Raw genomic sequence first — 26,826 nt, forward strand, 5'->3', positions numbered from 1 at the left:
GTAAGAAATATGCAGACATGAAACAGTGCAGGGCCTTCTTTCTTGCACATTAGTCACCAAATGTTCCAATGTATGCATGCACTTTTGCATGTTTTCTTCTGAGGCAAATGCAATCCTGATGTAATTGTTTGTGCCATGTGTATTTTGAGGTTTATGTGTTTCCATACATACATGAGTGTGTGCTTCAGGAAATTTGGGTGCTTATGCTGAGTGCATACAAAACATTTCAGGAAGGTGAAGAATACATATTGACTTGCTGTGAGAGGTTGATCAAATCAAATCACTTCTTTGTGCCTTACTTACTCCACATGTAAATTGACAATCACAATACTCATCAAACTCACAAAGGTGTTGAGAGTAATAAAATGTATACAGAGCTTTGAAAATACTGTATCAGGAAGAATATAAAGGCTAAGCACTGTTGTTATTGCCTAAGCAATCATGGTTGTAATCTAGTTAGGTTAGTAATAAAGGTTAAAATGATAACAGAAAGGAGATAAACAACGATGTTGAATTTCACAAAAGCAAATTCTGACAGAATGAGATGAGCATTGAAGGAAATTGAGCAGAAGACATCAAAGTAAACCAGTAGTAAAAAAAAAGAGAGAGAGAGAGAGAACATCTAGGGAGTTATAATTTATGTAGATATAATTTACTCAAATATAGTATGAATCTAAGAAAATACAATCATGACATATTTTTATCACTTTTGAGGAAGCTAATAAAAAAGCTGATGATGTAAAGGTGGATGCCATTTACTTCAAATTTAGTAAAGCATTTAATAAAGTGCCAGAAAAAAATGAATCTCTAATTTAGTGTAAGTAAATATGTTATCAGTATTGACCTGCATGAGTGGCTAAATGGATATGGCTGGATATTAATACAGAGGGAAAGCATTTAGGGAAGATATAGTTTGAATGGTGTAATGTCATAGAATCATAGAGTATCAGGCTTGGAAGGGACCTCAGGAGGTCATCTAGTCCAACCCCCTGCTCAAAGCAGGACCAATCCCCAACTAAATCATCCCAGCCAGGGCTTTTTCAAGCCTGACCTTAAAAACCTCTAAGGAAGGAGATTCCACCACCTCCCTAGGTAACCCATTCCAGTGCTTCGCCACTCTCCTAATGAAAAAGTTTTTCCTAATATCCAACCTAAACCGCCCCCACTGTAACTTGAGACCATTACTCCTTGTTCTGTCATCTGGTACCACTGAGAACAGTCTTGATCCATCCTCTTTGGAACCCCCTTTCAGGTAGTTGAAAGCAGCTATCAAATCCCCCTTCATTCTTCTCTTCGGCAGACTAAATAATCCCAGTTCCCTCAGTTCTCTTCATAAGTCATGTGCTCCAGCCCCCTAATTGTTTTGTTTGTCACACAGATCAGTACTAGAAGATGTTTTGTTCTCTGTAAATATCTATTATTTAGAAGAAATATTGAACAGTAAGGTAATTAAGTTGTATGATGATGTAATGAGATTGCCATCTCCTCTTTAGGTGCCCCCTATATGTTGGAGTGACCCTTAAAGCCCAGGAGAGTATTTTGGGTCATCCTGGAAGGATAAGGAGCCAGACAAGTGAATAGCTTAATTGAGGAGCAATTAGACAAATGCTCTTAATATCCTTTTAAGTCAGTCCCTGATGGGTGCATCCTAATAGAGACCATTCAGTGGATCAGAAGTAATATTAATGCTAGCAGACTATAGGCAAATTAAGGAATAATGGTGAGAGGGCCGCTAAGGAATGCAGAGTTGGAGGGATGCAGGGGGTTAAATGTGGAGTTGCGATTTGAGAAAAATTTGAGGGGGTCTCAGGAATGATTACGCCTGTGGGAATTCTGAGCTAAAAACTTCAAAATTCTGTGCACGATATTTTAAAATTCTGTATATCTTATTTGTCAAAATAACACAATATAATCACACCAGTTTCAATTATTTTGGTAATTTATTTCAAAATACTTGTCAGCAAGTATGTCTGTAACAATACAGACAACAAAAAAGATTCAGGAAATGTTTTGTGATGAATAAATTCCTTACTAGGCATATTAATACCAAACTCTGAGTAATAATTCATTTAAACTACAATTAAGAAATGTATTTCCTGCACCCCTCAGAAGCAGTGAAAAAGGCTTGGGGGAATCAGGGATAATGGAGGAGCTGCGGGAGAGGGAAGAAATTGCTGGGCAGGAGCCTGGGAGTGAACTTGGAGTGTTGTTGAATGTTGGTGGGAGAAGTATAGAATGCGGGGGCGGGGGGCTTAGAGGAGGAGAGATTTTTAGGGAGTTGAGGATTCTCCCCCATGCAGTCCCTGGTTGACCCCTAGTCTGCCCCATCCCTATGTGTCCCTACAACTCCATTCAGCCACTCCTTCTCCCTCCATCCCCACGTGGCCCTGTACCCATGCTCCCATTCAGCCCCTCACTCAGTGCTGTCATCCCACTAGTTCTTGTGTCCACTCCCCAATTTGTCACTCCCACTAGCCCTTCTGAACCCCAATCAATGTGACTCCCCAGCAACCCCATGTGATCCACGCTGTCCGTCTCCCCCAATACATTAGAAGCAAGAGGAAGACCAAGGACAGAGTAGGCCCGTTACTCAATGAGGGGGGAAAGACAATAAAAGAAAATGTGGAAATGGCAGAGGTGCTTAATGACTTCTTTGTTTTGGTTTTCACCAAGAAGGTTGGTGGTGATTGGACATCTAACATAGTGAATACCAGTAAAAATGAGGTAGGAAAGAACAAGTCAAAAATTACTTAGACAATTTAGATGTCTTCAAATCACCAGGGCCTGATTAAATGCATCCTAGAATACTCAAGGAGCTGATTGACTGAGCCATTAGCAATTATCTTTGAAAAGTCATGGTAGAAGGGAGACATTCTAGAAAACTGGAAAAGGGCAAATATAGTACCCATCTATAAAAAGGGGGAAAAGGACAACCCCGTGAATTACAGACCAGTCAGTTTAACTTCTGTACCCGGAAAGATAATGGAGCAAATAATTAAGAAATCAATTTGCAAACACCTAGAAGATAATGAGGTGATAAGTAAGAGTCAGCATGGATTTGTCAAGAACAAATCATGTCAAACCAACCTGATAGCTTTCTTTGACAGGGTAACAAGCCTTGTGGATTGGGGGGAAGTGGTAGATGTGGTATATCTTGACTTTAGTAAGGCTTTTAATACTTTCTCACGTGACCTTCTCATAAACAAACTAGAGAAATACAACCTAGATGGAGCTACTATGAGGTGGGCGCATAACTGGTTGGAAAACCATTCCCATTAGTTATCAGTCATTCACAGTCAAGCTGGAAGGGCATAACATAAGAACATAAGAACATAAGAACATAAGAAAGGCCGTACTGGGTCAGACCAAAGGTCCATCTAGCCCAGTATCTGTCTACCGACAGTGGCCAATGCCAGGTGCCCCAGAGGGAGTGAACCTAACAGGCAATGATCAAGTGATCTCTCTCCTGCCATCCATCTCCATCCTCTGACGAACAGAGGCTAGGGACACCATTCTTACCCATCCTGGCTAATAGCCATTTATGGACTTAGCCACCATGAATTTATCCAGTCCCCTTTTAAACATTGTTATAGTCCTAGCCTTCACAACCTCCTCAGGTAAGGAGTTCCACAAGTTGACTGTGCGCTGCGTGAAGAAGAACTTCCTTTTATTTGTTTTAAACCTGCTGCCTATTAATTTCTTTTGGTGACCCCTAGTTCTTGTATTATGGGAATAAGTAAATAACTTTTCCTTATCCACTTTCTCAACATCACTCATGATTTTATATACCTCTATCATGTCCCCCCTTAGTCTTCTCTTTTCCAAACTGAAGAGTCCTAGCCTCTTTAATCTTTCCTCATATGGGACCCTCTCTAAACCCTTAATCATTTTAGTTGCTCTTTTCTGAACCTTTTCTAGTGCTAGAATATCTTTTTTGAGGTGAGGAGACCACATCTGTACACAGTATTCGAGATGTGGGCGAACCATGGATTTATATAAGGGCAATAATATATTCTCAGTCTTATTCTCTATCCCCTTTTTAATGATTCCTAACATCCTGTTTGCTTTTTTGACCGCCTCTGCACACTGCGTGGACATCTTTAGAGAACTATCCACGATGACGCCAAGATCTTTTTCCTGACTCGTTGTAGCTAAATTAGCCCCCATCATGTTGTATGTATAGTTGGGGTTATTTTTTCCAATGTGCATTACTTTACATTTATCCACATTAAATTTCATTTGCCATTTTGTTGCCCAATCACTTAGTTTTGTGAGATCTTTTTGAAGTTCTTCACAATCTGCTTTGGTCTTAACTATCTTGAGTAGTTTAGTATCATCTGCAAACTTTGCCACCTCACTGTTTACCCCTTTCTCCAGATCATTTATGAATTAATTGAATAGGATAGGTCCTAGGACTGACCCTTGGGGAACACCACTAGTTACCCCTCTCCATTCTGAGAATTTACCATTAATTCCTACCCTTTGTTCCCTGTCCTTTAACCAGTTCTCAATCCATGAAAGGACCTTCCCTTTTATCCCATGACAGCTTAATTTACGTAAGAGCCTTTGGTGAGGGACCTTGTCAAAGGCTTTCTGGAAATCTAAGTACACTATGTCCACCGGATCCCCCTTGTCCACATGTTTGTTGACCCCTTCAAAGAACTCTAATAGATTAGTAAGACACGATTTCCCTTTACAGAAACCATGTTGACTATTGCTCAAGAGTTTATGTTTTTCTATGTGTCTGACAATTTTGTTCTTTACTATTGTTTCAACTAATTTGCCCGGTACGGACGTTAGACTTACCGGTCTGTAATTGCCGGGATCACCCCTAGAGCCCTTTTTAAATATTGGCGTTACATTAGCTAACTTCCAGTCATTGGGTACCGAAGCCGATTTAAAGGACAGGTTACAAACCTTAGTTAATAGTTCCGCAACTTCACATTTGAGTTCTTTCAGAACTCTTGGGTGAATGCCATCTGGTCCCGGTGACTTGTTAATGTTGAGTTTATCAATTAATTCCCAAACCTCCTCTAGTGATACTTCAATCTGTGACAGTTCCTCAGATTTGTCACCTACAAAAGCCAGCTCAGGTTTGGGAATCTCCCTAACATCCTCAGCCGTGAAGACTGAAGCAAAGAATCCATTTAGTTTCTCCGCAATGACTTTATCATCTTTAAGCGCTCCTTTTGTATTTTCATCGTCAAGGGGCCCCACTGGTTGTTTAGCAGGCTTCCTGCTTCTGATGTACTTAACAAGTGGGATCCAGCAGTGATCGGTTCTGGGTCTGGTTCTGTTCAATATCTTCATCAATAGGGTAACCAGACGTCCCGATAAAATCGGGACCGTCCCAATTTTTAGGCGTTTGTCCCACGTCCTGACCAATCTCTGGTCGGGACGCAATTTGTCCTGATATTTCGCTCCCCCGGCAGTTTTTTGTTGTTGTTTTCTTTGGTCCGCCGGCAGCACTCGGCTTTTTTTTTTTTTTTTTTGCTCTGCCGGTGGATACCCCCTCCCCCCCGGTTTCCCGCTATTTTCTTCCTCTCTTCTGGTCATCCTATTCATCAATGATGTAGATAATGGCATAGAGAGTACACTTATAAAGTTTGCGGATGATACCAATCTGGGACAGGTTGCAAGTGCTTTGGAGGATAGGATTAAAATTCAAAATGATCTGGACAAACTGGAGAAATGGTCTGAAGTAAATTGGATGAAATTCAATAAGGACAAATGCAAAGTACTCCACTTAGGAAGGAAAAATCAGTTGCACACATACAAAATGGGAAATGATTGCCTAAGAAGGAGTACTGTGAAAGGGATTTAGAAGTCATAGTGGATCACAAGCTAAATATGAGTCAACAGTGTAACACTGTTGCAAAAAAGCAAACATCATTCTGGAATGTATTAGCAGGAGCATTGTAAGCAAGACACAAGAAGTAATTCTTCCATTCTACTCCGCGCTGATTAGGCCTCAACTGGAGTATTGTGTCCAGTTCTGGGTGCCACATTTCAGGAAGTATGTAGACAAGTATGTGGACAAATTGGTGAAAGTCCAAAGAAGAGAAACAAAAATGATTAAAGGTCTAGAAAATATTACCTATGAGGGAAGACTGAAAAAAAAATGGGTTTGTTTAGTCTGAGAGGGGACATAACAGTTTTAAAGTACATAAAAGGTTGTTAGAAGGAGGAGGGAGAAAAAATGTTCTTCTTAACCTCTGAGGATAGGACAAGAAGCAATGGGCTTAAATTACAGCAAGGGCGGTTTAGGTTGAATATTAGGAAAATCTTCCTAACTGTCAGAGGGGTTAAGCACTGGAATAAGTTGCCTAGGAAGGTTGTGGAATCTCCATCATTGGGGATTTTTAAGAGCAGGTTCGACAAACACCTGTTAGGGATGGTCTAGATCAGGGGTCGGCAACCTCTGGCACGCGGCTCGCCAGGGTAAGCACCCTGGCGGGCTGGGCCATTTTGTTTACCTGCCGTGTCGGCAGGTTCGGCCGATTGCGGCTCCCACTGGCCAATGGAGGCGGTGAGAAGTGGCGCGGGCTGAGGGATGTGCTGGCTGCGGCTTTCCGCCGCCCCCATTGGCCTGGAGCGGCGAACCGCGGCCAGTGGGAGCTGCGATCAGCCGAACCTGCAGATGCAGCAGGTAAAAAAACTGGCCTGGCCTGCCAGGGTGCTTACCCTGGCGAGCCGCATGCCAGAGGTTGCCGACCCTTGGTCTAGATAATACTTAGCCCTACCTTGAGTGCAGGGGACTGGACTAAATGACCTCTCGAGGTCCCTTCCAGTTCTATGATTCTATAGCCCAGGCCTCCTCACCTGGATCCACAAGCAGGGCACCGTGAGAATGTAGCCTCTCCCCCTCTGTCTCCATGACTGGCTGCTCCGGCCCTGTTCCAGCTGCCTTCTCTTCTGGTGCCACAGCAGCTCCTGGTGGGAAAAAGGTATAATTTGAGCACCTCTCCAACAGAATGTATTATTCTGTGAGGGGGGGGAAATCTGCAAAGGACATGAATTCTGTGCATGAGCAGTGGCACAGAATTCCCCCCAGGAATATGCATTTTCAGTTTTTCCTTTCTGCCAACCCAAATGGTGAATTTTTTTCATAGATGAATATTTCCTGGAATGCACTGGGTACTAAAACTAATAGTGCCAGAAGTGCCATTTACACTCTCCTCAAGGCTTGTGGTACACCTACCATGCTACCAACTACATGACACCAACCATGATCCATAAGCAAGGATACTACAGGTAATGAAAGCCATAGAAATGTCAGTAATTATAACTGAAGAGGGAAAATTACACTACAGTTCGAAAACAAAGTAAGTGGGAATGGAGGTGGGAAACAAAGACTAAGAGAGACAGAGTTGCAGTGCCATTTAGTTGAAAATAAGAAGGATGATTATTGATTAATGGTCCTTAAACTTTAGGAATAAGGCTTGGCAGTGGCCTTAAGGAAAAAACTCAAGTGGCTTTATATAAGTTGGAGAAAATGAGAGATAGTAGTTTAGAGAGGCTATGTTAAGAATAGTGTGCTCAATTTTGGTCACATTATAAAAAGAATACAGAAGTGAAAAGGGCAAACAGAATGATACAGGGACTCAAGGATTTCAGTTATTCAAAAGGGTTTGAGAAACTAGACCTATGTTTGGAAAAGAGGAGATTAAGAGGGGGCATGAAGGTAGGTATATATAGTTCTGAAGGCAAAAGCAAACCAAATGGAGGCTTTTTGAGTGAATGTCAAAACCAGCAAGCCAAGGTCACCAACCTAAGCTGAGCAAGGAGTGCAAGAATTCAGGCAGGATTTGTGTGTGTGTGTGTGGGGGGGGGTGTTGTTTTTGTTTTTAACACAATAGAGTGAATATAATATATTCCATTATAGAAAGAGCAAGAGAACTGTGTGATGCAGTGTGCTTCAAGAAAATTCATCCCGCCCCCAAAATGGCATAGATGCTTTGTGGAAGGCTTTGGTGAGAGTGTGGAGCCAGTTACTGTGATTTGCACAATTTGGATATACTTTTCAGTTAATGATGCAGTGTATGGCATAAATTACCAAGGGCAGCAACTAGCATTTTGAAGAAAATACTGTGGGGTACAACTTCTAAATCATAAGAAGACTAAGATGGGCGTTTCTAATTTTAGTCATCCTGTGATGTTTCATTTGAAAAGTAGTCTGGGAATAAAATATCCTCTTTGGTATCCTGAATGTGAATCAAGTCCGTATTTATATCATTAAGGTGAAAGAACAGCTATTTCAGTATCTTACCCTCTTAAGAATTGTTTTAAAAGATGCTATATTAATAAGTAAGGATTTAATGTAAACCATTTTAGTTACTGTGATGGGTTCCCTGGGGTGCAGCCTGGAACTGGGGTACCGCTGAGCCCTCTGTCTTACCAACCTGAGCTCCCTCTCACACTGTGATATTGTGACAAGCTGTAAACCTCTCCAGGTACTGCACTTACACAGATCCACAAACAGGGACACACCCAACTGAGTTATATGAATGCTTTTGCCAGCCACTCATGAAGTAACAATAAAGAGGCTCCAGCCAATTCCCCCACAGCTCCCCAGCCTAGGACCCCAGAGCTGAACCATCTTGCCCTGGTCAGAATCCTGACCAGTGTAAGTTTATTACCCAGTCCACCACTTCTACAAAGGAAAGTGTACGTGCACCAGCCCTTGCAACCTGAGTAAATTTCCCAAGCACTTCAACCAAAATGCACTGTTTTAGGTAAAATATAAAAAAGATTTTTTAATTACAGAAAAATAGATTTTAAGTGATTATAAGTAATAAGCGTACAGGTCAAAGTTGGTTACCTAAGAAATAAAAGTAAAATCACAATCTGAGTTCTATAAACTAGACAGGATTTGAATCAGGCAGTGTCTCTCCCTGAGAGATAATACAAGCAGGTTACAGACCTTATTAATAGCTTATTAATAGTTTTCATATTATTGCTGTAGAGATTATTCAGATGCTCAGCCAAATCAGAGACAACTATCACAGCTTCGGGATACAAATCCAGATCTAATCTGATATATTTTATAAGATGTACACCAGGAATGAAACTATGATCACTTCCACCCAAGTGAATCACCTCAGTGTCCGGAAGATCACAACTTCTTAGCTCACCAGTTAGATACTGAAGAGTAGGCAAATTATGATGCTAAGGCAGGCAACCTCTCTCCATCCAAATTAGCCGGTACTCAGCAATGTCCATGTCATGATGTAATCCTTGCTCTCTCACCAGCTTCTGCAACTTCATGATCCAAGAATCCCCAGCATCCATATGTCGGCAACCACACATATTTCTTTTCCCTCAGCAGTCAAGGTACCTGCATTGTCAGTTCCAAACCTCTGGGCTGTGTGTCTTTGGAAACACCACATTAATCTGTGCTGAAATCAGGAAGTTGCCACTTCTTTCTCCTCCCAGTCCCTTCCAAACCCCTGAGGGACCAGTAAAATACAGATTTTCTCAAACACCCCACCCAAGGCTTACTGACCACAAATCTTCATTTTCTGCCCCTTCTGCAGCTGGAAGACCTCTCACCATCCCTCTCCTCCTAGCCCCACCACCTAGCTTGAGTAGACATATTCACATTAGCTCAATGAAAGCTAATGCACTACAAATAGGAGGGTAGCCTTGGTATCGTGGGTAGTGGTGAGCAATGGCATAGGACAGCTGCCCCAAGAATGTACCCATGCCAGTATAATAACAAAGAGTCCTTGCCCTAACGCAGTCATAGTCTAAATCAATTGGTGGATCAGTACAGGGTTTGCACATGGGTTGGGGTGCACTGACAGGGTTGTGGGGTATAGGAAGTCTGGTATGTGTTGGCACAGCTGGTGCTGCTGTGCAACTATAATTGGTTTCCAGAACGTTCATGAACACAACATTGACTTAAGATTGAGAGGTAAATGTTTTGCCCAGCCCTTAACAATTTACATTTTACAGTGATTCTATTTGGAAACAAAGAAAACCATGTTTTCTGTGAGCCTCCAGCAATAGCCAAAAGAGCTAAGAAGCATTGATGTTAATGAAGTTTTGCATTCATTTAAAAAGAAAAGGACTTAATGATGTTTATACATAATGCAAATTGTGTAATAAGATGTACGAAGGCTAATGCTGTTTTAATGGTTATTTGGTTAATACCTAAGCTCCTTTATAAAGTCATATTTAAGCTATCTAATAAAAAAACATGTTGCTTATTGTTGGCATGAAGGTTTCCTCAAACTGTTGCTTAATTACCTCTTTGATTGTTGTCCTTACTGAAAAGCCTGGGTAGATTAATATTTTTTTCTTTCCTGTGTTTATGGAGTTTCCAGTGCAGTGAAAGAAAGGGCTGGTTTGGGTTTCAGCACATTAAGCTTCCTAATTCACCTGAGACTAATTTATGTAGATTGTTGCTGAATGCTTGGCTGAGTGGGGGTATGCTCTTGAAACCTGGTCAACTCTTTTCAAAATGCATAAGTGGACAACTTTCAATTATACTCTATAAGGGTTTGCAGCTCCAGAAACTAACATGCCAGCAAAAAGAAACATTCCAATGTTGAAACATATAAACTATGCAATAATGAGTATAAGGAAATGTAAAATCCTAGTCATAAGTAGCATCTTCCCCCCTCCACAACCCTCCCATGAGATCCCACACAGTGTGCTGAGATCCTTAAGGAGGGAAGAGAAAGGCCATGGACAGTCCCAAGTTGGGTAGGGGTCGGGCCAAAGGATGTACATCACCTTGCCCAATAGCTATGTGAAGAACACCTAAGAGAGTTGATCTAGCTTGAGATTGCTTTACATTTACCATCGAAACCCCTCTGCCACGGGAAGCCTGTTTAAGAGGTTGTGCAGTAGCCCTGATCATGGCTGGGGTTGGTCCTACCTTCTAGGGAGTGGGAAAGGGAAACTGGGCTTCACAGTCAATGAGGAGACCAAGTCATTATGTGGATGGTTCTTGCCTCTTATAGATCAGCAGGGTTTGTGGGTCAGCCCTACAGCTCAGTCCATGGCAAACACAGCTACCCTGCCAGAATAATGTGGGAGAAACTCCATGAGGAAAACCTCACTGTGTGTCCTTTCCTGTTGGCTTGAACCATTATCAGGTACAGGTTACGTACATATTCTGCACTGATCTACTTCTGATCTTGTGCTGTTTTAAAAGGAGAACTTACCGTAATATTTTACTTTTTGCACTAAACAATGGAAGGAAAATTAAACAGTGGCCTGATAACTCTCAATTATCATTGGTGCATGGTATCAAATTAATCTCTAGGTCCCACTGGCTCTGCCAGAATGAGAATGCCTCTGCCAGAGTAGTTGTGGCAGCACAAGGCAGCTGCAACTTCCCCCTCTGCTAGATGGGCTTGACCTGGGGAGGGACATAGCCAGGGTGGCACTGATTTAACACACTCATGATGAAGCCTCTGTTGCTCCTATGAAGTTCGAAGCCTACAACAGCAAGGAGTCATCAGCCAGCAACAGACGTCATGCTGGAGAGCAGTAGTTAACAATGGGTTTACAGAGTCTTATGGGATTTGTTCAATTTTTCTCCCCTCTCTCCCGAATAACTTGAGTGGGTTTACACCAGAGGTAAATTTGGCACAGTGAGGCTAATGAATCCAAACTGAAATCAACTAATCTAACCTTGGCTGTGCAGTGCAGTGCAGAGTGGAGTATTTGTGTTTGTCTGTTCTGAACAAGTAAGAGTATTTCAAAGCTTTTCTTAGCTCCCAGCCAATATGCAGTTGCTGTACTTTCTTTTAACTTTGTTCTCTCTTCATCTTCCCCAGTCCCACAAAATATGCATTTTTCCTCACCGTTTCTCACCCCTTTTAAATAACATGCAATAGCACAGGACTTGCAAGCTGTGACAACATAAATGAGCGAGATTTCAGTAGATTAAGAGTGAGACTGTAAGTATCTCATTGAAACACAGTGCAAAATCCTTCATCAGACAAGAGAGTTACTTTAAAAACTACCTTCAGAATAAGTCGAAATAAGTGAGTCTCATTACAAATGAATGAGATTTGGCACCAAGCTGCTTCACTTAAAACTCAGCACTTAGGGAAAAGATTGTGCAGGATAGATACTCTAAAAAGAGAAAAGGGAAAGGAGAAATGGTTTTGCCACATCTGTTGTAGATCTTGTCTTCTAGGCTGGTACAAAGGGAAATTAACTGACAAGTTTTAATACCTTATGTTTTGAGAGTTAGCGGAAATAACTGTTCTTCAATACCATAGTTATTAGAATTAGGGTCTGCTTTTGTATTTTATAAGTAAGCCTTCCTGTAGTAGGTAATTGCAAGGAGAGTACTACTATACTACAGAGTGTTCAGAAAAGAGATGAATGAAAAAATAAAAGGTTTGATGCTCCTTTTTTATAACGGAATATCAGTGTTTAGGGCAAAGAATTACAGCATAGGTGAGAACACTTCCTCCAATATATGATTTAATTCATAGAGCCAATATAATTAAATAGAAAGAAGCTAACAAATAAAGATGGAGTTAAACATTCCATCTGAAACTAATGTTCAAAACTGTAGAAAATTCAGGACATTTTCTAGATCTGAATTTCATATCTAGGTTTTATTGTGGTGTACATGCTACTGAAGATATACACTGTACAGAGATATTATTGCAAGTTATAGGAAGTAAAAATGCATTTGGGAAGGTAGAACTGAATAGTCTGTATTATTTGGTGAAAACTGCTGAGGAAAAAAGTGAAGATTAGTTTTATACAGGGGAGTTTCTTATATATTACTGGGCAGTAAAACAAGATGAAAATGGGCTTGAAATGAATTGAAGTTTAATGTAAGAATTCAGTTGATAGATTTTACTTGTAGTACTGTTCTAATCTGAAAAGTGACTACATACATTCTTATTATTTGTATCTTGATACTCTGAATTTTACATTAAATAAAATTCAGATAACGACCTTGGAATCTGTAATTTGAATAGAAACAAATTGTATTAATCCTTATAACAGAATACTTGCCATTATTATTAGCTATTCCAGTATTCCACATTTTCTTGCATGTGAAAATGGCACCTTCTTACTCAGTCGATCTGCTCCTTATGTTGTTCAGAGTAGTATCTTCTGGCTTTTCTAATGGAAGTAGATTTCAATTTTTTTACTTCTGTTAGTACTACAGAAAGAACCCAACTTTCAGATTCCATGTGGAGCTTGGAGGGCTGGGAATTAAGGAAGAAAAATCTTTTTACTTATAGAGTGAGCAGATTTGATTCTGGAATCATTGAAAGGCAATAAAGATGAAAACCTCCTGTGTAATTTTCAAGTCACTTTTCAAATTAGAACCACACTGTGTAAATCTAAAGTAACTCTATGGACGTTAATGAAGATACTGCAGAAATCTAGAGGTATAACTGAATGGAAATTGCTCTAGAGACTTATTAGTCTATCATCTTTACATATCTGTCTTTTCCATGAAAGGGGGGTGGTGGTGGTGGTGACTGAGTCTGAGTTAGCTCTATTTTATGTAACTCAATTACATTTTCTAGCTGTTGTGTATCTTTCTCTATTGCACTACTAATAATGTTTCTATAAAAGCCATACACCTAATAGGGTTATTGCTACATCTCTTTCCAAACATTGTCCAGTATTTATTACACTGCATTCATTTTAATAATACTGCCTTATAGTAGTAAGTGATAGTGCTCTAATGAATGTGTTTTCAGGTAAACAAAGTATTTTAATCTCATTGATAACTAAATGCACAGAGCTGTGACACATGGTAATTGCAGTTGCTGTACAGTGAGTCAGACCTGTTGAAAAAAAAATACAGCAGATATTCTGATTTTTGTCTAGTAAGATAAATTATACAGTGGTGACCACTGAAAAGTAAAGTGCTCCTGTGAGAGGTAAAACAAGAAATTCATTGGTTTGCAAAATATCAGGTATGGATATAGAAACAAAACCACATCTTCACAGCTGATTGTTTTGTGAGACAAAATTGCTAAGTGAAACAGATGTCTCTTCCTTTCTCAGCTTGGCTGTCATGAAACACAGATGCCCATTAGCCAAAAGAGCTATATGAAATGTTTTACACTTAAAGTAGTATACAGGAAAACTTCACCATCTTATTTTTTCCAACTTCCCTGCTAGTCTGGAAAAGACAAATCACATTTCACTTGGGACAATATCTTTAAATTGTCATAGAACTAATTAAAATAATTCAATATTTTGAGGTTTTTTCCCCAAAACATCATTTATAATGGACATTTCTGATATTAGCATTATAGGTGGCCATCTTACTAAAAAGAGGGGTTTTTTTTTCTTTTTTTTTTCTTTGTGTCAATGCTATGTGAAGTCAGTGTCAGAGGACCTGCTTTTGATCTCACAACAGAGTAAGGCTGTAGCACCTTGCACAAGTTATTTCATTTTTGACATGTGGCAGTGCTTACAGAATGAGCTAGAATACAGTCTATGTCCTCACCTCACTTCTGTGTGTTTTACTGCTTTTCTCCTCTAATTGCCACCTGTAGATTGACCTACAGACCATGAAGCTTAAGGGGAGAGTGAGCACCCTACAGTAATGTGTGCTTGGTGTTGGAGTAGGATTGGGTGCCAGCATACTGCCCCTGCAGTGTCTGTAACACCATGGTGATAGGTCCTCCCAGGAGTTCTTCTGAAGTCTTTATGTTAAGTGTGGGAACTTCAACCTCTTTCTAAATATTCTGCTCTGCAGTAGGGCAGCCAGCCACCACCAAAACATTCATAGGTGTGTCCTCAAAGTCCTTTATTTAACTACTTCTGGTGCATTTGGGTGCTGTAGAGGAAGACACTCTTTGCTGACTAATGCTGTGGCTTTTCCCAAATTTTCATCAGCAGTTTATTAAGTACTTTTTCCATATACGTAGCAGCTGAGAGACCATTTGAAATATGACAAATCTCAGAAACTGAGCATAGGTTTGTGATCCTTTTGGAGAAACAGAGTCCCATTTTAAATTCATAACAAAATAGTTTAAAGTACTATTGTGACTATTATGAACAGCCCTACTATAAAGAAATGGGAAACTCTATGTCTATCTCCATTCTGTATTGGCTTTATCCAGAGTGTCTAGCAATATGAAAAATAGGTACAGTCCAAGTTCCAAACCTTTTTTTTTTTTTTTTTTGGCTTGGAAACTTTTCAGGATTCACCCTAGTAAATATGTAGCATAAATACTGTAATTATCTGCCAACACTGGGCCCCTGAGCACCTAGGGGAGAGGAAAGGTATATGTACACCTGACACTCCAGTCAGAACCCTTTTTTCTAATTGGATCAGCATAGAACCAGGTTTTTTGGTTTGCTGGGGAACTTGTACAACTAACCTTTTTGGGACTGAGAAAGAATTTTTCGCTCATAGCCAGATTGGCTGGGGCAGGCGTGAGTTTTTTTCACTTACTCCACAGCAGCTCCAGGATCTCATGGGAGTAGGGTCAGGAAGTATCATTCAAATTGTCACAACTTAGCAGGTGGCAATTGTCAAGTGGAAGTATTTGTTCCAGAGGGGGGGTCCAGTTTTCTGATAAACCAGAATTGGAAGTGCATTTAGGGAAGTGTAACATGGTACCTGGCCCCTTAAATGAAATTGGGCCAGCTTCTCCTGTTGCAGTCCTGCTGCACCCTAGTTTGGTGTAATGGGGAGAGCGGGGATGCCCCAGGGAGTTATAGATGACAGGCAGTCCAAAGGCAACAGAGTTCGGAATCCAGAGTTCAGAGAACAAGAGAGCTCAGAAGAAAGGCAGAGTTGGGCTGAGAGCTTCAGGAAGGGGCTGCCCTTGAAGGAGGGAGCAGGGAAAGTATCTTAGTGCGCAGCAAACCAGACCAGGCTGATGAAAACATGAGGCACTTGAGAGAGCTCCACCTACAAACTTCCCCAGGACACCGAGCCACAACCAGAAAGGGATGAAGGCTCAGAGCAACAGAGGGAGATGCCTGCTGGCTCTCTGAGCTGGAGGGCTGAAGTCTGGGGGATGATGGAGGGGTGAGTTCACTGATGTCTCTGGGCAGGAGCTGGAACTATAGGGAAACAGGGCAGAGAAATGCCCCAGCTAAAGGGGCGGTTATGAGGTGCAGTGAGAGAAGTCAAAGCTCCATTGGGGAGCTGGTGCACAGTGAGAAAAGCCAGAGCTGTATTTGGTGTATTGATGGACTGTAGGGACTTGAAAGAGTGAATGTACTATTTGGACTGTGCTGGGGAATTTTGAATTATGATTGTGGGACTTTTGTAATAAACTAACCCCACAAAAGGGCCATTTACATGTAGAAGCATGTCTGGAGTTATTGGGGACTCTAGAAGAAAAGGGGATACTGAGGTAGGCACACTTTTTGTGCCATGGCCTGCCATAGGAGGGCACCCCAGGCAGGGCCACCATAACATAGGGGAAGGCATGCCCTACTGAAGCTAAGGAAGGGGTTGGGTCCTATATCTGGTATAGCAGGGAGACAACTCCTTTTCCCCAGCCCCAGAACTCTCATATTACAGGAGGGTGGTGGGGTCTCAGCAGGGAGAGCTGACAGCATCTCTCAAATTGGTGGGCACTTTTTGGGAAGGAATGATGACATGTATTGTACAAGTTATTGCTGGATAGTTCCCAGGTGCATTAATAAAGCTGTGGCCTAATGTAACCACATCCCTTGCATCTTGTGTTTCTTCCTGCATGGTTGGGACCATGTACCCCAGATGTTTGCAGACACATTTGTTTGCATGCCAAAAAAATACTTCAAAACGAGAGTTACTCTTTGGTAATTCAATTTATCTCAGTCTCTTCTTCTCCCTTCCCATGATAGAGCACCAGGGATAGTGTGTATCATGACTCTGCCCTCCCCCCCCCCGGAAGCACATAGCTGAAGGAACTGTCAGAGAGATTTTCTTTTTGTCCTTGGGTAGGTCTAGGAGAAAACCAGGGAAGAAAATTAGAAAGCAAGGAAGAGGTGGAAGAGAAGGAGCCTGAGGAGAGGTTGAGACTTCCAAGTTGTAAGGACAAAGAAAATGGAGGGGGAAAGAAGAGGACTTGGAGCTTACATAGAAGAGACTTCCCTTAGAATTACCTTCCTTGCTTTCTTCCTGTTAGATGGTGCCAGCTGTCCCGGACTGTCTTCCTTTTTTGTAGAAAAAGGGAGATGTATGACAAACATTTGTTTTGTGTATACTGTTTATTTTTAGCTCATGCAAAATTTAATCTGTAATTCTTTGCTCCGTGCTTACGCTTACTGTTAGTTATTGTGAATCAAGAGAGAATGGGAAAATGACTCTAATCAAAGTTCAGTAACATTTAATCAATTTTCTAAGTTTCTCAGTTTCTAAGCTGATAATGGCTTTGATCCTAGATCCTTCATGAGTTCCTTCCCTTCTCCAGGATCTGCTCATTATGAGTGTGTGGGAAAGATTCAGCTTCTGCAAATTTACCACAGCAAGAGTAATTAATCCTCTGACCTTTACTTCATCCCTCTGCTCCATTGAACTCATTTGGTTTCTGCACGGACACCTGAGGATTGCTACATCAGAGCAGACCAGTGGTCCATCTAGTCTAGAATTTTGCCTCTGATATTGGCCTGAAATAGATTCTTTAGAGGAAAATATGAAAGCAACATAGTGCACCAGGAAAATACATGTAATAACTGGATACCATGGAGGAATATTTATACCTGATCTAAGTGTGTGATCAGTTTATTCCCTAAGCATGAACATCTTTTTGTTATCCTAGCTTATATGATTGAAGATGGTATTCTTATAAGTAGTCAATGCTACTTTAATATTGCTATGCTGTTTTCCCTAACTATAGTTGGAACACGAGGAAAAAGCCCAAAGTGCTGCACTAGTTTTATTTCATGTGTGAAACTTTTTGGATCATTCGAATACTCTTGCGGCCTGACCATTTTTTTTTTAAGTGAACTTTGATTTTGTTGTTACAATTTTGTGCCTGTAAATAAATGTTGCAACAAATGTGATGGTGCAAATAATTGTGGACACATTTTATAGTGTTTAGATGTCCAACTGTTTGCACCTATAAATTAATGTTATTGTTGTTAACTATTATGTACAGTGTCATTAAATGCACAAATAAGTTAGTGAGGCACGTAACTGCATGCTTACAATGATCATACATTTTGCCAATGGTTGCTTGAACTCACTAAATGGGCTTAAAGAGTTGTTGTTGGTTGTTTTTTTCTCAAAATTCCATGCTCAACATCGTGGCCACAAAATCAGAAGCAGATTAGAGATGCTTTAAAAAAATAATATTGGGGCCTTTATCAGATATGACACATCTGCAAAATTTAAAATATACATTTCAGGGTGAAAATAAATTGAATTATTCAGTTCTGCAAATCAGACATAACGGACTCAATGAAATAGCAGGGAATTGTGTAACAGGAAGCGGGGAGGTGGTGTTGAGTGTAACATTCTGGCTTAGCCAAATGCATTTCAGTACAGTAAAAAATAGCAAAACGTTTTGCATTAGGGCTCTTCCAGTGTTAGAAGTCATTAGTAAAGAAAGATATCTAGATAATCTGATTTAAATCAATACTGATTGCTTAATGAATCTGTTGCTTTTTGGTTTAACCCATTTAAACTATTTGAAGGGCATAAAAGTGATAATGAGTTACACTGAAATGTACTCCAGTTTAGGAGAAGGAAACATAAATAATAAGAAATAAAAAAATTAAAAATTGTGTGACACACCGCCAGTTGTTCTGTTTTCCTTAATTGTCATGTATCCTGCCATGTCCTTTATCTGCTTAGTCAATTTACAACTAACACAGCAGGTTGTGAATTTTTAATAGGCTCTCTTCAAGGAAAGAAAAGGTCAACATTAACATAAAATTCTTCTTTAAGATTTGTGGCACAAACGTTTCACAGCAGAGAACAGGTGTTGCTGGAAAACTAAAATCTGCCACATCAGTCTAGTGAAATGACTCTTTGTGTTAAGTAAGGGAGACGTGAATGCTTTAATAAAGCACAATGACTGCAATGGGGGGGAGGGATGGCTCAGTGGCTTGAGCATTGGCCTGCTAAACCCAGGGTTGTGAGTTCAATCCTTGAGGGGGCCATTTAGGGATCTGGGGCAAAAATCTGTTTGGGGATTGGTCCTGCTTTGTGCAGGGGGTTGGACTAGATGACCTCCTGAGGTCCCTTCCAACCCTGATATTCTATGAAATAGAAAATGAGTGTTTTTTTTCAGTCCTCATCTTGTTTTTTTGCATGCAGAATGACTTCATGTCTTAAAAAAACTGACCCACTTTTTAAAAATATTCTCTCTCTCTCTCTCTCTCTCTCTCTCTCCTCTAGCTTCACTCTGACCAGGACAAGGGAGATGGGTCTCTCAAGTACATTTTATCAGGAGATGGGGCTGGTACTCTTTTTATTATTGATGAGAAAACAGGTGACATTCATGCCACTCGGAGGATTGATAGGGAGGAGAAAGCCTTTTACACCCTTCGTGCCCAGGCTATTAACAGAAGAACTCTGAGGCCAGTGGAGCCTGAGTCAGAGTTTGTCATAAAAATCCATGACATTAATGACAATGAACCAACATTTCCAGAAGAAATATATACTGCTAGTGTTCCTGAAATGTCAGTAGTTGGTAAGTAGTGATTTCTGGTGTAAGGACATACTTTTAACTATGATCTTTAAAGTAATGATTTCCCAACTATTATAAAGTCAGTTAAGTCCTGATTTTCACGCAGAAGGTAAGTAATATTAGTACTTGTCTCTGTTTAGAATTAGAAATAAGCCTGAGAGAAAACCCTACATCTGGTGCAGAGTTCAGGGTTCAAACTCTGCAGCCAGATCCAGATACACATTTTATGGATGGAGCTTTGGTCTATTTATAATCTTAAATACATTAATTCAAACTTTGTTGGAATTTGAATGAAAAGATGTGATACATAATTCATGGTTTGGTCCAGGTAAATTGTATCCCTCCCTGAAATCTGCAGGGAAAAGGTGAGTGGGGAAGCCTTTGACAAAAACTTCAGTGGAGTGTTTCCTTTCTTTTTTATAAATTGAAGCCCCGCTAGTCGGCCTTCTCTCTCATGGGTTCTGTGGCTGAGGAGCTATACTCCCTTGCTCCTGTCTCCTCATGCTGGTGCATTGACAACAGACACAGTCCTGAAGAAGCTTCTGTTCATTCTCTGCCTTTGTTCCCCTCTTTGCATTTTTTGGGGGGGGGGGTGGACTTTGTTGTTACCCTTCTGGTTCTCCCACATCTTGCCTGTGGCTGGTGGTAGTCGGAATCTGAAGTGGCTTCCTTGTTGTCTATATGCTTCATTTCACCCTCTGTCCTGGTTCTCAGGCAAGAGCTTGGCCAGTTCTCCTTCTCATTTTTACTCATGGTTGGTACATGGGCAGGAGATGAGCAGTTGATAGGCAGACTCCAATGGAAGGAAATAAAAGTACTGTTACACACTGTGCTACGTGCTGAGAATGACTCTGAGGTAAATGTAAGCCAGTACAAATAACATTCAGAATCACAATTAGTTGACAAGATGCTGAATTCAATTTGTCCTGGTGTATGCAGACTTCAGTGTTGTGATCAGCATCATGTCAGCTAACCTGCTCAAACTTATAGAACAGTCCTCCATATGATGATAACAATTTTACAGAAGAATGTTTTATGATAACGAGTGGTCAATATTAAAAATTCACTATTTGCCAGATTAGCATACAATTGTATATGTGATACCAGTTTCCTACTACATTTAGAATACAATATAACTTGAGTAACTGTGGAATCTGTTGGTAAATGTTGACTTTTCAGTGGCTACTAAAGTATGACTTACAAGTATATCATATAATGTTTTGAGCGACCTCACTGACCCTCATTAGTATTTACAATGAACAGAAGAAGACATGGACACATGAAGATAAGAACCCGCAGAGAACTTTACAGAACTGTATGGGAGCATCATAGACTCATAGACTTTAAGGTCAGAAGGGACCAATATGGTCATCTAGTCTGACCTCCCGCATGATGCAGGCCACAAAAGCTGACCCACCCACAACAGAATCTTCCAGCCTGCGACCCCTGCCCTATGCTGCGGAGGAAGGCGAAAAACCTCCAGGGCCTCTGCCAATCTACCCTGGAGGAAAATTCCTTCCCGACCCCAAATATGGCGATCAGCAGTACCCCGAGCATACAGGCAAGAATCTACAGCCGGACCCTCATTTTACCCGCGATGGCACGTTAATGCCTAATTGACTAAAACCACGTTATCCCTTCAAACCATTCCCTCCATAAACTTATCAAGCCTAATCTTGAAGCCAGAAAGGTCTTTCGCCCCCACCGTTTCCCTCGGAAGGCTGTTCCAAAATTTCACCCCTCTGACGGTTAGAAACCTTCTTCTAATTTGAAGCCTAAACTTCCCCACGGCCAGTTTATATCCATTCGTTCTCGTGTCCACATTACTACTGAGCTGAAATAATTCCTCTCCCTCCTTGGTATTAATCCCTTTGATATATTTAAAGAGAGCAATCATATCCCCCCTCAGCCTTCTTTTGGTTAGGCTAAACAAACCGAGCTCCTCGAGTCTCCTTTCATAGGAAAGGTTTTCCATTCCTCGGATCATCCTAGTGGCCCTTCTCTATACCCGTTCCAGTTTGAGTTCATCCTTTTTAAACATAGGAGACCAGAACTGCACACAGTACTCCAAATGAGGTCTCACCAGCGCCTTGTATAACGGAAGCAGCACCTCCCTGTCCCTACTAGAAATACCTCGCCTAACGCATCCCAAAATCGCATTAGCTTTTTTCACAGCCACGTCACATTGCCGACTCATAGTCATCCTGCGATCAACCAGGACTCCGAGGTCCTTCTCCTCCTCATCATCCTGTTAACTGCATCTAACTAGATGCATCTACCATGTAGTCTAAACCTCCCATCATCTCAGAGTTTCAACATTGACCAAGCAATGTTTATTTAAAAAAACAGTAATGCATTATCCGTGAAGGCACTTCACAGGATTATACTGGGACTAGGACTGTCAAGCGATTAAAAAAAAATAATCATGATTAATCGCACTGTTAAACAATAATAGAATACCATTTATTTAAATATTTTTGGATGTTTTCTACATTTTCAAATATATTGATTTCAATTACAGCACAGAATACAAAGTGCACAGAGCTCACTTTATATTTATTTTTGATTACAAGTACTTGCACTGTAAAAGAAAAACAAAAGAAATAGTATTTTTCAATTCACTTAATACAAGTACTGTAGTTCAATCTCTTTATCATGAAAGTTGAACTTAAAAATGTAGAATTATGTACAAAAAATAACTGCATTCAAAAATAAAACAATGTAAAACTTTAGCGCCTGAAAGTCCACTCAGTCATACTTCTTGTTCAGCCAATCACTCTGACAAACAAGTTTGTTTACATTTGCAGGAGATAATGCTGCCTGCTTCTTGTTTACAATGTCACCTGAAAATGAGAACAGGCACTGCAATGGCACTGTTGTAGCCAGCATCACAAGGTATTTACGTGCCAGATGTGCTAAAGATTCATGTGTCCCTTCATGCTTCAACCACCATTCCAGGGGACATGTGTCCATGCTGATGATGGGTTCTGCTCTATAACAATGCAAAGCAGTGTGGGCCGATGCATGTTCATTTTCATTATCTGAGTCAGATGCCACCAGCAGAAGGTTGATTTTCTTTTTTGGTGGTTCGGGTTCTGTAGTTTCCTCATTGGAATGTTGCTCTTTTAAGACTTTTGAAAGCATGCTCCACACCTCGTCCCTCTCAGATTTTCGAAGGCACTTCATATTCTTGAACCTTGGGTGGAGTGCTGTAGCTATCTTTCAAAATTGCATATTGGTACCTTCTTTGTATTTTGTCAAATCTGCAGTGAAAGTGTTCTTAAAATGAACATGTCCTGGGTCACCATCTGAGACTGCTATAACATGAAATATATGGCAGAATGTGGGTAAAACAGAGCAGGGGACATACAATTCTCCTCCAAGTAGTTCAGTCACAAATTTAATCAACGCATTATTTTTTTAATGAGCATCATCAGCATGGAAGCATGTCCTCTGGAATGGTGGCTGAAGCATGAAGGGGCATATGAAAGTTTAGTATATGTGGCATGTAAATACCTTGCAATGCTGGCTACAAAAGTGCCATGCAAATGCCTGTTCTCACTTTCTGGTGACATGGTAAATAAGAAGAGGGCAGCATTATCTCCTGTAAATGTAAACAAACTTGTTTGTCTTAGCAATTGGCTGAACAAGAAGTAGGACTGAGTGGACTTGTAGGCTCCGCAGTTTTACATTGTTTTGTTTTTGAGTGCAGTTATGTAACAAAAAAAATCTACACACAGAGATTGCACTACATTACTTGTATGAGATGAATTGAAAAATATTAATTCTTTTGTTTATCATTTTTACAGTGCAAATATTTGCAATCAAGAATAAAATACACTTTGATTTCAGTTACAACACAGAATAAAATATTTATGAAAATGTAGAAAAACATTCACAATATTTAATCAATTTCAATTGGTATTCTATTGTTTAACAGTGCGATTAAAACTGATTAATCACAATTATTTTTTTAATTAATCACGTGAGTTAGCTGTGATTAATCGACAGCCCTAATTGGGACCCTACAAAACTAGTTTGAATGATGAAGGGATCACAACAAGGTTATTTAGCTTCAGTGATTTTAAAATGGAACACACAAATAATGTGTATATATAAATTAGAGCTTTTCTAGTATCATAAGTCTCAGCAAATGTCATGCAGCTTCAATTAAGGAGAAGATTTTGACAGAACAATTCTGTATCATATGGAAAGGAAGGCATATGGAAGGAGCTGGGATTGGAAAAGATATCTCAGATCATCAGTCCCATCCTCACAATCTTTCCCTAAAAGACATCCCATTAGGCTGTATATAAACTATTTTTGGATACATTTAATGAAAGTGATTCAGTGCCTTCATTTAAAGTATTTTCCTAATGTACAATACCTAATGTGAATGATTCCATGTTCAGTTTCAAGCAGTTGGCTCTCAATTACAAAAAAGCCCCTTTCCTGTCAATGCATCTGAGATATTCGTGACTTATAGTTTCATGTGCAATCATTAGACCTCACATTCAGTTCAAAGTTTTGCACTCTCTGGGTCTATAGGTGCCAGTATGTACTTCATGTCACCAGGTAAACAACCTTTGAAACCGCTGCACTGCAAAAAAAGAGTACTGCATCTGCTAGGCTCAATCCAGTGCAAATGTTGAAGGTGGATGGATAATATTTATATACCTGGAATATGCACTAGTTATCACAGAAAGCAAAATTTGTGTATTCTGAGTATAGTTGATAAAATCCTGCCCCTTTTACTTACACAAGTAGTCCTACGGAAGTTAATAGGACTAAATTCTGTGAGTAAAGAGCAGATTTGGACCACTGTTTTAGCTCAGTTATAACAGCTACTCAAACAATTAACTGTGAACAATTTTATTTCACAAATGAAGCCTTTTTTCTGTTTGTGAGTTGCCAGCAGGATTTTTTTCTAGGCTCCAGGCAGTATAAATACAAATTCAAGGGCAATTTTCTAACAGGCTGAAATAATGCATAAGATTTTTCAGCTGAAAGCATAGGGCCTGACTTTTTACTGCTGTGCAAAGTGGATGTAAAATGCTGCCAAATCAGAATTTTGCACTCACATTCATGGGTAATAGTGCTACCCCTTTTTAACCCTAGTACTTAGCCAGAATTAGTGGTTTGTTTCATTTATTGATACATGTCAGAAACAATTAAGCTGATATTGATGCAGTTATGCTTATTTACTAAGAAAGTACAGCATATCTTGTTTCCCTGAACACAGCAGGATTTAAACAACAGAAGAGTTTTTTTTCTCACAGTTCCAAGCCCCTAGCCCGCTCAACACCTAGCCCAAAAGCTCTCTCCAGGCATTTCTGCAGTGTTCCCAGTGCTTGTTCTAGGTGTGACCTTGGCTTTCTGCTGCTTCCCTCTCAGCTTCTGTGCTGTTTCTCCTGCTTCTCTCTCAGAGACAGGCACAGACATCACCACCAAACAATACTCAGGCAAACCCCTTTGCTTATATGTCTTGCAGTTGCCTATATTTTGGGCGGTGATGTGCCTTTGTTTTGGGTGAAGGCTGTTATTGTTTCTTCTATCTGGTTCCATAAAGAACCTTAATTGTTTCTTACATGTATCAATAATAAAAGGCAGATATGACAACCATCAGTTTAAAGGACGTTTAACTCAACCCATAACAGTAGCATTTTATGCCCATTTAGCACAAGCATAAAAATTACACAAGGCGCAAGGTGAAAGTGCTTAAAATAGGGAGTGGGTCACAGACCCTATTCAATAAATAAATAAAATAGATTTAAAAAAAAACAAAATAAAAACTGAGCCACATGACGGAGGGGCGCACTTTAATAACTGCCTTACCAGAGCTGCCATTTCCAGATTTTTGTTGACCCCCATTTTTTTTCAGACCCCTTTAAGCACTGGGAAGAATAAGGTCCATTTTTTTTCCCAAATAAAGTTACAAATCATTGAACCTAGGCTGAAAGTGCCATCTCAGCCATAACCATAATATCACATATTATCTTTTTACTCTGTTTCTGGAATAATTGTCCTTTATGAGAAAGTCCTATACAATTTAATAGAAAATCATATCCTTTCTATAGGCTCTCTTAAGCATCTGATAGAATTTAATGAAGAAGTTTTTAGTGTTCTATGGATTCCTATTGCATTCAGCCCTATTAAAATCTACAGAATTTCTCTATAAGGTCTCATCTCTTTTCCAAGAATTCTTAAAAATAACCAATAACTGTTCTGCAGTTTACTCTGACAGTTTTTCCCGAACTCTTGGGTACATCTTTCTATGGCCCTTTTTAGTTCTAACATTTTACTAAGATTTCATGTATCATTCCCTATCCTTCAAACAAACCTGTCAAGTTTTTAGCCCCCAGGATTTTTCACAATTTGCACAAGTGAAGAGTGTCATTACCAAACAGTCTGCATTCTTCACAGAAGGCCAGATATGTGCCCTGCAGCTCCATGAGTGCACAAGTAGGAAAAGGGTGGAAGAGGCAGCAGTAAGACGTAGTTAAAATCCTGGTTCTCCCTGGATAGGGCGAACAGATATCCCAATATTATTGGGACTGTCCCAACATTACGGGCTTTGTCTTATGTAGGCAACTATTTCCCTTTCCTGCCACCCACCTCCCCTGGAAAAAAAAAAAAGGTGTCCCAATATTTCACGCTTGTTATTTGGTCACCCTATCCCTGGAGCACAGGGACTGTTCCCTCCTAGTATCCCTTTGATCATGAAATACTCCAAAGAGAATAGGAAAGGACTCAGGATTATTCCCCAGTATATCAAACTGTGGAGCTGCCTGGACATGCCTGCAGCAATATGCTGCTCTTCCTTAGGTTGGGGTAGTAGCTAGTGCATTCCTTGTGCATTTAGGAATTCTGCCTCTGGTTGTGGTATGAGAGAAATGTCTGAGAATGTCACCCTGCAGTATTACCTATCTTAGTCTTTTGTTCATGACCCGTATTACCTTGTTCATTTTTCCTCTGTGCAGGTCATGGGCAAAGATGAGGACCTTGCATTTAGGTCAGTATCCCAGTAAGGCTGCCCGCTGCCCTGATGTCTTTATGTAGATTACTGTACATATCCTCTTCCTTCATTCTTTTCCTCACTGAGTCCCAAAGGATTACCACTTATAACTTTCTTCTTTGTTCTTTCCTGTCTTCTTGGTGTTTCTCATGTTTCACTGAGGGTTTCTTCTCATGGCTGCAGATAAATCCATTTTCTTCCCTGTGCTTTTTCCTTTGGACT

At 40.3% G+C, this 26,826-nt stretch overlaps 1 protein-coding gene across 1 annotated transcript in view; it reads left to right on the plus strand.

The window, feature by feature from the left end:
• Positions 1-26,826, plus strand: part of LOC135874675 (cadherin-10) — a 111,602-nt gene that overhangs the window by 32,565 nt on the left and 52,211 nt on the right. Inside the window, exon 2 of the mRNA XM_065399575.1 lies at positions 19,298-19,592. Within this exon, the coding sequence (XP_065255647.1) occupies positions 19,298-19,592 (295 nt within the window). The remainder of the gene's footprint in view (positions 1-19,297; positions 19,593-26,826) is intronic.

Source organism: Emys orbicularis, chromosome 2 (genome assembly GCF_028017835.1).
Source record: "Emys orbicularis isolate rEmyOrb1 chromosome 2, rEmyOrb1.hap1, whole genome shotgun sequence".
Classification (NCBI taxonomy): domain Eukaryota; kingdom Metazoa; phylum Chordata; order Testudines; family Emydidae; genus Emys; species Emys orbicularis.